At 39.4% G+C, this 13,725-nt stretch overlaps 1 protein-coding gene across 3 annotated transcripts in view; it reads left to right on the plus strand.

Annotated features, from left to right (window-relative positions):
* The window catches only part of afap1 (actin filament associated protein 1), a 92,484-nt gene that overhangs the window by 46,641 nt on the left and 32,118 nt on the right, over window positions 1-13,725 (plus strand). For all 3 annotated transcript variants that reach the window (XM_084924642.1, XM_084924641.1, XM_084924643.1), the window contains exons 2-3: window positions 7,873-8,001; window positions 8,873-8,955. In XM_084924642.1, the coding sequence (XP_084780768.1) occupies window positions 7,873-8,001; window positions 8,873-8,955 (212 nt within the window). The remainder of the gene's footprint in view (window positions 1-7,872; window positions 8,002-8,872; window positions 8,956-13,725) is intronic.

Genomic DNA, 13,725 nt, shown 5'->3' on the forward strand with positions numbered 1-13,725 from the left:
AACACAGGGAAAAAGAATGGGGAGCGAGTGCCAAGCTCAAGCACAATTCAAAGGACCCCAGTGTATGCCAAATAGCACAGAATGATATGGCATACATCTAGCTGGCAGCCTGTTGGTAGCCTACTGATTTAACATCATCAAACAAGCCTTTGGACTCGTACTTTAAAGAAGTTAAAATAGTTCTGCTTATTGCAAGCATATATGGTCGCCTTGAAAATTTGGATGCATTAGGAGGAAATCACTTCTCATGAGTCTCACTAGCCTTCAACGAGCTTATTGTAATAGGATGAGTGCATTCACTTGTTAGCCTGTCTGCCTTTAACAAAGCTTTTAGGATTACAGTACAAGACTAAAGCTGCCTTGGTGGGGTGTCATAATAGGAGGATAAGGGTACAGGGAGCTGTAATTTTTTCATTTTGAGCGTTTGGTTGTGACTGTGTAGCTGCTGTTTACACTCGCACAGATAAGAGTGCCTCTGTGTCCTGTTTCTGTAGGTGGTGTTTAATAAGTAACTGATGAAAAGACCAAAGGCTTCTATCACAGTCAGGACAATGGGTACACCTACAGGAATCTAATTTGATTTAAATCAAAGTTAGACAGGCTTTAGCTATTTCAGATTGAAAAAAGGGGCAATCATGCATGATGAATTTTGTATTTTCAGTGTTTTCCACACATAGACTTTATTTGGAGACTGAGGTTAGTATTTTATGTCTGACAGAACAACGCTGTTTGTGATCAGACAAATAGCTGATCACAGTGTTCAGCCGCTACTAACCAAATGCCAGTTTTATCTATTGCCTGGCTCGCTGACCTGTGAGAACCTGACCAGAACCTGTAGGAAGTAGAGAAATGGTTTATGTGATGTTACTCCGAGCTCACCAAGGCTACAGAGCAGAACAAGGAACACAGCTGCCAACTTTAGCCCATGAAAGTGAAGTTAAGGTGAATTCATATACCATACGCAAGGAAAACTTCAGACACAACGACTGTGTTTAACTATTAAATGGAAGTTTTGAGTTAAATAAAAGATCTCATCCAAGGTGTCCTGGGATGAAATAGGCTATAAAGTCCATATTCTAGGACCTCCAATCTTCTAGATTTCTCTTTACCAAATGTAGAAGGTATGTACTACAGTTTGAGACTCAGTGGGATCGGTTTTTCAACTTGCTGTGACCAACCTGGTGCTAATAACAAAAGGTATGGTGCATGGCAAACAGACTGGTTGTTATATTGCTTTTTGCTAGTCTATTTGGGTAATTTATAAAACTTGCCTCATTCACACAAGATGGCCCCGCCCCTCCCTAAAGCCTGGTTCTGCCGTAGGGTTCTTCCTGTTAAAAGGGAGTTTTTCCTTCCCACTGTCGCCAAAGTGCTTGCTCATAGGTGGTCATATGATTTTTGGGGTTTTCTCTGTATGTATTATTGCAGGGTCTACCTTGCAATATAAAGCACTTTGAGGCGACTGTTGTTGTGATTTGGCGCTATATAAATAAAATTGAATTGAATTGAATTAATTTATTAGATGACATGTGCTGCCTCCTGAGCTATCACAACCTGTGGAAAATCTGAATTTTCCTGTGAAATTACTTTGTGTTGAATGTTCATGAGTTCTCAGATAGTAAATCAGAGACGTGTGCCTGTGAAAACTCCAGTCCACTACCTATATCTGAATTGAGCCATTTTGTGGATGAAACAAATGATGATGCTTAGTAGACCTACAGCTATATCCTCACCAGTCAAAAACCATGTATAATGTGACACTCATTTCTCACACCCATGCAGCTACAATTCCCAGTCCAATCAAGAAAACCTCATGTCCTCCATTCCCACCAGAAGATCAAACCTACAAGCAGGAGTGTCTCCCCCTCCACAACCCTTCACCCCATCTTTCTTTTTGTCCCATGGTTTTTAGCTGAGCTCCCTCTAATTATCTTTTTAAAAGAGATACCAAAGGGCGCATCATTACTATCCCCAAATATTGTTTGGTTTTAGAGCTTGCTTTGGGACCAGTCTTCCTTCTCCCACCATATTTCCACCTCTCTTATCTCCTCTACACCTCCATCAGCACTTCCCTATCCCATCACCTTTCTTTTTCTTTTCCTCCTTTTCACATCAGGGTTTTGCAGATGTGTGTTTGCGGTCTGGGAAACATCTGCTTCTACAGTAAACCACCTGTACAGTTCGATAGCAATCAGCCCCCCTCTGTGATGTTTGCTTGGCATGCCTGATGGAAGATAGAAAACACACAAACCTCATAATTACAGACCTGAGAAATGGGGCGGGAGCAAGGCAGCTTGTCTTTCATCATAAGTTAATGCAGCATCACCCGTCCTCTGATCTGTTCAGAACTCTCCCTCTCGCCTGGTGCTCATCCAAGATGAGGCTTTAAAAGTCTTTATGAAACATTTATGACTGGTAATAGCACACAACTTTCACAGCTTTCCACCAGCAGTGGAAAGGGAAAAAAACAGTACACAAGGCTACCAGTATAGGACTAAAATATCTGTAGCGGAGGACATTTAAGAGTTATTTTTATCTGATAAATTATAAAGTGAAGCTGAGAAGGGCAGTGAAAATTCAGATGGTAAGCAGTTACCTTTACAAGTTGGAGTTACGAAGGAGTTATCAGAGTGGAAAGGCAGATGATACTCTTCCTTTCCCCCCCAAAGTATTAAGAATTTTTCAGCGTGTCTGTGTGATGGTTTTTATGTAATCATGTGACAAATAAATACCTTCCAGCATTACCCTGTGTTTTGGTGGCATGTTGGAAGCAGTAACCATGACGATGCCAGACCATAAAACCAACCTCAATTAACAATAACCACCTTCTTACTGTAACACTGAACCCACAGTGCAGTTAAGCTTCCCAAAACCGCAGAAAGTGGGTGTTTGGAACTGTAAGTCTTTGGCTTCTCATGCATCTTTTAGGTGCACAAGGACTCCTTTAAAATCTGTTACCTGCCACAAAATAGCAGTTCTGGTTGAGCTGACCTGGTATGGCAGACAACATATTCAGCTGATTCAACTTTGGATAAGAATCTGAACTGTCAGGTCCATGAAAAAATAGTCTGAAAACATTATTGCGTCAAGCCTTGAAGTTTGAAGAACAAACAAAGGAAATATACTAGAAATCAATTTATGTGTTTGTTCCTGAGATTATTGCTTTTATTACAAGTAAAGCTAATTAGAATCATCATTTTCTATGTTCTTGGTATATTTTGTATTGTTTTGCCATTCAAAGCATTTTATGGTTTTTTGTTAGAAATATAAACCCTACTCCTTGTTCTCTTTTGGCACAGTGCATTTATACTCCCATCCAAGACTTAAAGACCTTTACCGTGTTTGTATGGCCCATTTATCCAAGTAAACTGAGCCCATGTTGATTTACAAAAGTGGCATGGCTTTATGATTATGACAATGGTTTGGTATTAGAGTAATTGGACCATTTTCTTAAGGGAAAAAAACAATTCAGTTCAATTCAGTTTTATTTATACAGCGCCAAATCACAACAACAGTCACCTCAAGGCATTTTACATTGTAAGGTCGACCCTACAATAATACATACAGAGAAAAACCCAACAATCATATGACCCCTATGAGCAAGCACTTTGGCGACAGTGGGAAGGAAAAACTCCCTTTTAACAGGAAGAGCCGTCCGGCAGAACCAGGCTTTAGGAAGGGGCGGGGCCATCTGCTGCGACCGGTTGGGGTGAGAGAAAGAAAACAGGATAAAAGACATGCTGTGGAAGACAGCCTGAGATTAATAACAAGTATGATTCAGTGCAGAGAGGTCTATTAACACATAGTGAGTGACGTAAATTGACTGAAGAAGGAATACTCAATGCATCATGGGAATCCCCCAGCAGCCTAGGCCTATTGAAGCATTACTAAGGGAGGATTCAGGGTCACCTGATCCAGCCCTAACTATAGCAAAAAGGAAAGTTTTAAACCTAATCTTAAAAGTAGAGATAGTGTCTGTTTCCCAAATCCAAACTGGAATAATTCGAGTTCTAATAGTTGATGCATTTCAGCAGTGTGTGTATGTTGAGGCAGATCCTGACCTGAAGACCTGTCAGATAATCAAACTAAACACGTCTTCGAAGTGTTAAAGGCGCTGCTGGTAACAAGAAACAGACACCTGGAATATGTGGTGCGGGATAGCAACTGTCAGTGTTCCGTCAATCATAACAGCTGTATTCCAGGAAGAGGGCAGAAAGCCCTCCTCCCTCTAACCTTGCTAAGCATTTTTGCACAATAACAAAGCCGCAGGCTCTCAAGTTTTACATGAAATCCAAACGTGACCCCGTTGTCTCGTTCAAACACAGTCCTCACTTAGGAAAACCCCCTTTGATCTGAATACCTGGCAGTGAAAACATCCCTGTGAGTTGTCTAGGTGTTTTTAGTGTGTGTGTGTGTGTGTGTGTGTGTGTGTGTGTAGGGATTGATGTTTTGGAAAGAGCACGTATTTTTTGTCATGCAGACCGAATGCTAACACAGCAGATGTGGTTTGGGGTACATATGAAGAATGTATGCAGATATCAGAAAACTGACTAAAATATTTATGGCATTAGAATCAAAAAGCTAGAATACATGACACAAACACATGCACTGCCTTTTATGTTGAGTACCCTGAAGGGCATTATGGAAATGGAAAAATGTGGCTGAATGAACAGGGTGAGATGGGGAAGAAAGGACGTGGGCAGTTTGTTTGCACAACATGTTTTTTTTTTTTTTAATTATTTTATTTTCCTGCGTGCCCTTAGGCCTTCTTTGAGGGTGGTCCTTGCCTCCACCTCTTCATTTTCTCTGCCATCTTTGGTGAACTGGAGAGCTCACTTTCGGTTGTTAATGGCACACATGCGCACAGGTTGTGTTTTTTGGCCACCCCTGTGGAGGTAAAGTATTGCACACGTTGCACAAAGCTCTACGAAGCAGTAAATGGAGCAGTAAATAGCTGCTTGGCTGTTCAGAGTTTAGTACAAAATCAGGTAGTGCTGAAAGTGATCCAGGGAGCGTGTACCTTCGCAGTGAGGGATGTTACTACTTGTTTATCTGCAACTACAGAGTGATAGTGTAGGTAAAGTGCAAGTAATCTTTCTGCTGTAAAAGGATTTAAAGCACTCAGACTTACAGATATTTGGGGTTGATTGTTGGGTTTTCTCTGTATTATCGTAGGGTCTTTACCTTACAATAGAAAGTGACTTGCGGCTTTGAGATTGTGATTTGGTGATATATAAATAAAACTGCATTGAAATATGTTTTTCCATTGGTGGCTCAGGAGTTAAATATTTTCTGTTGTTATTGTCATCGTTAATTGCAGTTTTACATTACATGCACAAACGGAGGAAACATGTTACTCCATGTTAGTCTCCCCATCACCCTCACTTTTTCTGTTTATCTTTCACCCCAGCCCCCTTTTCCTCACCGGACTCTCCTGTAGTATAATCAGATTATGTGAGGAATGTGGGAAAGTGTCTGTGTATTCAGTGTCAGAGCTGCTCTCTAACAGTCAAGCAGCAATAAAAATGAACCGTGGCTGCACTGGATACAAACATCTATTGATTTTATTGTCATAATGCTGAGATATTAATATGAAGAGCATTAATGCTTTTTCCCAGCTACCTGCACCATCATCTGTTTTTGTTTAGTTAAATGCTTGTGGGAATTGTGATTACATGTGGTATTCAGACCTGTTTTGAATAGACCCTCCAACTCGGGCCCAGTGGCATGGGATAGTGGAAGAAATTTTTGGAATGGAAAGACTTACCTTTGTCCTTAGACTTGAGCTTGAGAAATTCAAGAAGCTCTAGGAAAAATGGATTGTGTACTCCCTTTGTACTGAACAATTAAATATTACCATGATGTAAGTAGATACTAATGTTGAGACTGTGTATGTCTTCCATGCTGACCTAAAGTTTTGTATTCTCATACTGTAAATTAATAAATAAAAAGTTATAAAAAAGAAGAAGACCTGTTTTGAATGAGATATATGAGGTCTGCTACGTCATGACTTATGTCTGTTATAAAATAGCCTGAAATAGTGTTAATGGCACATACTAAGACATACTAAACTGCTGTGACATTTGGCACATGGGTTAGCCATTAGGTCAGCTTATCTCCTGTGCCTGTTGCTCAGATATCGGTTAAGCTGATTTCATGTGATTATATGGAAACACGAACATATCACAGCTTGCTTGGAAGCAAGTCCTGTCTGTATGTTTGATGCTAATGTCTCCCATAAAGATTTAGTGTACACTTTTTTTGTGTCATGTAACACAAGTTTAACTTTTCAAAGTCACTACTATCAATAATAATCAAAATAGTTTTGAACAAAATGTGAATGTTTTTGAAAATTCCAGACTTTTAAATTCATACACAGTTATTTGGCTTGTAGTTTAATTACTTCATCTTCAGTTCCTCATGCCTCTTTTCTCGTTTTGGGCCTGGAGAAGTGGATTAAAGTCAGGTTCAGTGTCGTCACTAAGATCTCACTAAGAGATTTCCTTCTGCAGCCCCAGAAAACAAAAACAGTAATCTATTCTCTCTAAAACCTAAAAAAACAAAAACAAACTAGTTTGTAGATGCACAAAAAGTCAGTTCCAGTAAATTTGCCAGGTTAGTCTGCTCAGCAGCTGCTGTCAGATTGTTTCTGAATCACGCTCGGACATTCAGTGACTCGTCGTTGTCACAGAGGGCAGTAACCACAGAAAGTCCTCATTAACTCCACTTAACTTTTTCAGTCTGCAGCTGCTGTCCAGGATGATGCAGTGCCTTTTGATACAATCAGGTGTTAACAAAAAGCTTCACTGAGCTGGGACCCTCATCTTGAGACAGTGTTTCTTATCTGAGTGTCTGTGCAGAGCGTGGCATCTCAGAGTCACGCTTCTGAGCCCAATCAAATGCTCTCAGATCAAGTGTGTGGAGATAGACTCACTGATACCTTGCTCCCATACCTCATCTGCGAGCTATGTTCTGTATTCGGTTTCCCTGCTTTTGTTTTGCTCTGTGTGGGAAGCTGCTGGTGTATTTTTCACCTGTGGCTATAATTCCATCAGGTACATTGCCAGATCTGTCCCTGCCCAGCAACTATCAGCTTGCTGGCTCTGTGCACTTGAAGGACTGTCAGCGCTTGTGATTGATTTACTTGAAAATTCTGTTTTCCACAGGGCCACCTGGCTGCCCACTTATGTTACATAACAGTATTTTGTGCTTTTCCAGTATCTGTTTAATGTTGGTTTGTTGCACAGGGCCAAAAAATACTTGTCAGTGTGTTTTAACTGAAACATGCGCTACACTGGGACTGATTAATGAGCAGCTAATGCTGGGGCCTGTTTGTGTGCCACCAAAAGGTTGTTTGGGAAGCCCAGCACTCACTTTTCACATTCTGAAACGCTCTGTTTCACTCAATACAGTATTAAATTGGTATTAATCCACAGGTCAAAATAGTTGAAAGAAAATAATAATCTCTTACAATGTAAGCATTAGAATGTCATCATCATTTTGGGTAAACGCTTACCAAAGTATGACTCGTGAATGAAAACTATGGTACAGTTGTGCGGTGTTGTAGTGATATAGTCTATACTGCTCTTCATCTACAAACACAGTGCATTAGTGTTTCTGTTGGCTGATGGTGTACATCTGCTCAGTTAAACAAAGGTAAACAACTAACTAGTCTTTGATTTCTCAACCAGCTCTTAATTGCAGACAGTGAAAAACAGAAAAGCAAGCTGTAAGAGTAACGTTCCAGAAATTAGTTGTTTTCAGTATTGGTGCAATCACTGCAAGTTTAAAGATAAAGTAGCGTAGGTCTCATTCCAATTAGACTAGAGTTCCATAACCTGACTCTTTGATATTTATGTATTTGTTCTCCAGCAATGGAGGAGCTGGTGTGTGAGCTTCGTCTGTTTCTGGACCTGCTGGACAGAGAATATCTGAGTGCTGGGGTCCGAGAGAAGAAGATACACCTCTCCAATATTCTGCACAGAGTACTGTCCGACAAAGGTGAGGATTAAACTTATACTGCACCTTCTGAAACACTTTAAGGGACTCACAGCTGGAGTAAGTCCATTAGGTGGTCAGATATTAGATACAACACCTGACCTTACTATGGCTGACTGCAGGAGTTCCATGAGCAGTCTGGTACATACACAAAGAATGTAGACCACAATAAGCTGGTACTAGTTCAGTGTGGGATTGAATTGTTTGGTTGCTGTCATCATAGAGTTATATTGGTATACATTTACTTATAAAACCCTTTACATGTAAGCTAATATAGCCAAAAGTTGTTTGTGACGGATTAAAAGAGTTAATTTCACCAGTTTGATGTTTTCTGAGCTTTTCTTTAACACAGACTTTTTTTCTTTAAGATGTTCACGTGTGTGGCTGCCATTATTGAAATAAAATTCAAATGCAAAAACATGTTTATATTAAAATCTGGATGAATCTAACATGAAAAGAAGATATACATAGAAATTTTCTTGTATTTTTGTTTCTTGTTTGCATCCTTAAACGCGAAGATTGTTTTAGTGCTATACTGGAAGCCTCAAAACATGAGATTATTCACACAAATTCATAATGACGTTTCAGTTTTCTATCAACAACAAAATGTCACGTGTAGACATCCTGATTAGAAATATTTATTGGAGATTTTGCATTTTAACATCCACAAAATCCACAAAGGGACCTTGTAATGAGGAGCAGAAGTGAAGCGCATTAAAATCAGAGAAGCACAGAAGCACAGTCTATTTGGTTCTATGATTTTAAGAAGGGAAATTATGACATTTTATTTTTTGTCACTACTTAGATTTGACACTAGTGACACTGTAAAGCATCTTCTTGTTTATATTCATAATAGCCACTTGATTTCTTCTAGAGCCTTCATTCAAGTCAGAGATACACAGCGGACTGCCTGCTCCACCTCAGATGCCACTTCCAGAGATCCCTCACCCCTGGATGGTAAGACTGAAGTTTATTTAGATTTATTAATTTTAGTTCTGTGTAATTTGGCCATGCTGGAACTTATTGCAAGCAGTGCTCACAGTAAGAGTTATACCGAGTTCCAGTATGCGTTCTGGTTGTCTGACTAAAGAGAGTTGTTTCTACAAATACCAGATAGCCCTGCGTCATTCTGCTTCCGCTGCTATGGGTCATCCTCTCAGCCCAGCTGCTTTAATGCAAAACCAAGCAAATCAATGGTGAAGGACAAAAGAATACTTTATTTTCAGGACACTGCTGAGTAACTACATTTTGAGCAATGCAGTGCAAGTCACATGTAATTTATGTGGCATAAGTAAGTGATAAATAAAGGAAAGACAGCTCATTTTCTTTGTCCTGCTATTATACAGGTTACTATACACTCTCCAGAGTGCTAGGACCTAACGTTTCTGTATACGACCCAATTTGATACCAGCGTTAAATTAAAAGCGACAATATTGACATCCAGGACGAAACTAGAAATTATTATTTTAAATCAGTCACATTAGGCCTTATAAATAAAACATAGCCAATAAATATTGAATATAAAATGATTTGACAACTATCTATAAAACAATGCACTATTCTTAATGTTAGGTCAGTGTTAGAGTCTTTACTTTATAGTGCTGCTATTTGCAGTTGCACTACTTTCCCCAAACTAGCTAATTTTGTCACATCTGTTCAAAGCTGAACGTTACCTCCCAGTTTGCATTCATTTACAGCATTTAATTAAATTTAGGTCCAATTTCAAATCCCTTTTGGATATTTTTGGGTTTTGTTGTGAAGAAGGCAAACTTCTGATAGTAACAACTGTGTTATGTAACAGAAATAACTTCATCATGTTAACACTACAGGTCTCTTTAACATTCATGCAGGACTACTTACCAGTAAAACACAACTGGTGCTAATAGAAATTGCAGAGAAATGACCAATAACGCTGACCCTTACCTTCATTATTATCAGATGGTGAACTTGTTAGCAATACACTGAAGTTCTGTGCACAAGTTTTTGTGACACCCTGCACCTGAATGGTGTTAATCATGCAAATACCAGCGTTACCAATGCACCAGGACATAGAAACCATATGAGATGTGTTTTACAGTCACTTGTAAAGCAGTTGGAAGGCCTGTCGTGGCTTCAGTATGTTTTCCTCTCTCGTACTGCGCCTCACATCACCATGACAGTCAATGAGGACCGTAACATCTCTGTTAAAACAGTGATGTGTGTCATTATTGTGAAAGTGAGATGTGCATGTAAAAGACCCAGTGTGAAGAATAACAGTGTGTGTCTGCCATTATTGTGGGAACAGATGCCTGTGATAAAAAGCAGGTGGCTGTGATGGCTTGCAAAGCCTTTATTTCATAGCAATAAGCCACAACACCTTGTTCTACATCTTACTCACACACACACGCAGGACACGCACACATTCCAAGGCACAAGGCCTTACAGTGCAGTTTGTAATTAGAACCAGTCGTCAGCCTCAGCCTCCTCTGGTGACCCCAGTGTGTGTCTGGAAATCACAGCCGAGGTTTTCCCAGAAAACTAGGCGAGTGAGGAGGAGGAGGAGTTTCTGATGTTTCTGTGTCTCTGCTTGTTGTCTCTCTTCTCTGCTGCCCCAATCAGAACCAGTAACATAAGAAAATACATAGCAGAGCCTTGCACGACACCCCAGACTCTCGGCCCTGTTCGGTGCTTTCCTTTATTTAAACAAAACACATAGGCACACAATTACACAACTCTTTCTGTCTTTTATGGAAAGAGTGAAGTTTTTAGCAGGTCTTCATCACTGGCTGAAGGAGACCCACTCAGGACTGGGTTGAGCATTTTGATTTTTAACTTACTTTTTGTTGAATTTTGTATTTGTTGTTTGGTCGAGTGTGGGAGACAGATAAACACTGGAACAGCCTGTAAACACGGTTATAGTGGAAAAAGACGCCAGTTTCTCCTTGTTTCCCTCCCCACCATTGTGTGTTGTTTTAATTTAAATAAAATGTTTTTGTTTTTTTCTGAACATAGACTACTGCCTTTCTTTCCGTTATGAGTTTGAGTGAATAAATCGCCACGTTTGGGCGCACTCTCAGGAGGGTGCATTTGCTTGCAACTGGAAGAGGATGCCGTTAAACAGTGCTATTATTTCTTCAGTTGACTCCTTCTCTTAGCTTCAAATAGGCATTATTAGCAAACTTACTCATGGGCAGATAAATAGATGAATAAATCTCTCTTAGTTGATATATTCGTCCAAAATCATCCAACCATACTTTATACACTTTATCCAACAATATTATGCTCTGGACACTGGCTTTACATGTGTACAAAGTAATCATAATACTAACGACAGCATAAGCTGTGACAAACATTCAACAGCAGGGATTTTCATCAGCAGAAAAGAGAATAGAAAAGAAAGCAGCTAAAATATATTAAGTGGTTAAATAGAGCCATTCACATTAGAAGAAAACCTCTCTGAGTAATATATGTGCAGGGTTTGCAGAGTTGCAGCAGTAAAGTATAATTCTCATAAATATACTTGGATGGAAACCCAGCTACTGTCTTTTATTTTGTGCCAGCTCTCTGTCTCCCTGTTGCAGTCTCTGCTCTGAAATTACCATCTATCACATTTCCACGCTGACCTCTGGAGAAGCTGTCCAGACTGAGGAAAAAAGTGTTGTGCTCTCTTTCTCCACTCTTCATTTCTTGCAAAATTTCCACCGCGTGCAAATGAAACAACGGACAAACGGTTAAGAGGAAAAGAGAGACGAGGCGGCTAGAAAGAAAAGAGTAAACAGGATAGAGAGTTAAAGAAACAAAGATTTCATGTTGATGAAAAACAACCTTGTTAGTCATGAGAAGTTGCAGTTATTTGTGTTATACGGCATCAGTCTTTAGTTGGTGTTGGTGAAGTGGAACATGGACTAGAGCAATCTGGTGAAATAATAGACAAGGAAGACAGTCTCTTTCTGACCCGTTGAGCCTCAATGCAAAGCCAAACCGACACTCACGTACATAAAGAGCCTGTGCCTTTAGAAGCTGAATCAGTCCTTAGCTTCCACATTTTGATTACTAACAGTTACATAAGGAATACTTAGTTTAGAGTACCTCACTTGATGTACAATACTTAATCAGAGGACAGTGGTATTGGAATTTATTACTCAAACACAAACAATATGCAGATTGAAGACTCTTCCAAAATATTCTGCTAGTATATGAAGTGCAAAAGAAGACAAATGGCTTTGCACAGACTTCCACGATAAGTTTATTTACTGCTGAATTGTTCTGCAGTGTGTCCTCACATTTAGTCCATTTCAGAACTTATTTGCTTGTTAAAATAATTGTATTTCCAGGTGTTTGTGGCATTTTTTGCACATCTTAAGGCCTTTGTTCAAGAGTATATACGATCTTGAAAAGACATTCTTAGTGTTTTTACAAACTTAGTGGGGCATGTTAACACAGTGTAGCTCTTAGCAGAGCATGACAGTCACATGTGTGACACCCATTAGCCTTTGCATGAGCAGAGGAAAATAAAGAAACAAAGACATGATGAACATGATAAACTACTCCAATTCTTTCCCAAGGGCAAACTTGTGATTGACTCTCATACACACACACGCACGCACGCACACACACACACACACACACACACACACACACACACACACACACACACACACACACACACACAGAGCAGGATATCCACTAACCAAACAGACTTCCACTGGATCCTGTTTTAGTTTATCAAGCTGAAACTGGTCTACTTTGAGCCACTATATTGTCTTTCCCTAATTGTATGTGCATATAAAGTTGGTCTTTATATATTTATATAAAAGTACAACAAAAAGGGGGTAGTGTCCACTTTAAAGTTTTTCACCAAAACTCCAAAACCATAATGTTAACAGCACTGATTCGTGACAGTGTGATAGGGTTACAAGTCTGAGATGATGGAATAGGCTGTCATCTGGAATAACTTCATTTCCAAGAGTTGAGTGCCAGATAACCCAGAAACTAGAATATCTGTAAACCTACAGAACAATAACACTACTGATCATGTTTTTTCTCAGTATAAATATAACTAAAGTTCAATAATTGTTTGATGCAACAGCAACAATATCCAAGGTCACAATATTTTGTCACCTTAAATATATTTATCTGTGTACACTGGACATGTTGGTGATGCCTGCTAATCAAAGACAGACAAAACAACAAAGCAATTTTTAGAAAGTTAGAAAATATGCCAAGCCTTTAATCCGTACAAGTATTGGGTTTGCTGACAGAGCAGCTGAACCTTTTTATGTCAGATTGATCCTTTCCACAACACTCACCTTATAAATCTCTACGTTCCTCCATGGAAGAGGATCACAGCACCATTTTACAATGTGCTACATGCCACACGTAAATGCACAGAAACACAGTAAAAACAAGGTCTGGCTCTGATTGGATCATAATGACTAATAAGTATGACAAAAATCCCACTGAAGTCCTCTTCTTGTCATCCTGTCACTTTTCATATTCAGGATTTATGTTACATTAATATTTCTCTTTTATCTTTGGCATGAAGTACATTGCTGTCATCAAAAAGCTTGACGTTTCAGCCACATGAATGGTTTTCATCCAAAATTTGAGCAGTTTAAAGAAGAATACTGGAAAATAAAATGTAAATTGTGCGTTTCCATTAAACTCCTTTAAAGAAAACAAATGGACTTCCAGATTGAGAATGGAGCTCCACCCAATGGAAAAATAGTAAACATCTGCCTAAAATGT

This window comes from Perissodus microlepis, chromosome 3 (genome assembly GCF_051167445.1).
Source record: "Perissodus microlepis isolate ML-2025 ecotype Zambia chromosome 3, ASM5116744v1, whole genome shotgun sequence".
NCBI lineage: Eukaryota > Metazoa > Chordata > Actinopteri > Cichliformes > Cichlidae > Perissodus > Perissodus microlepis.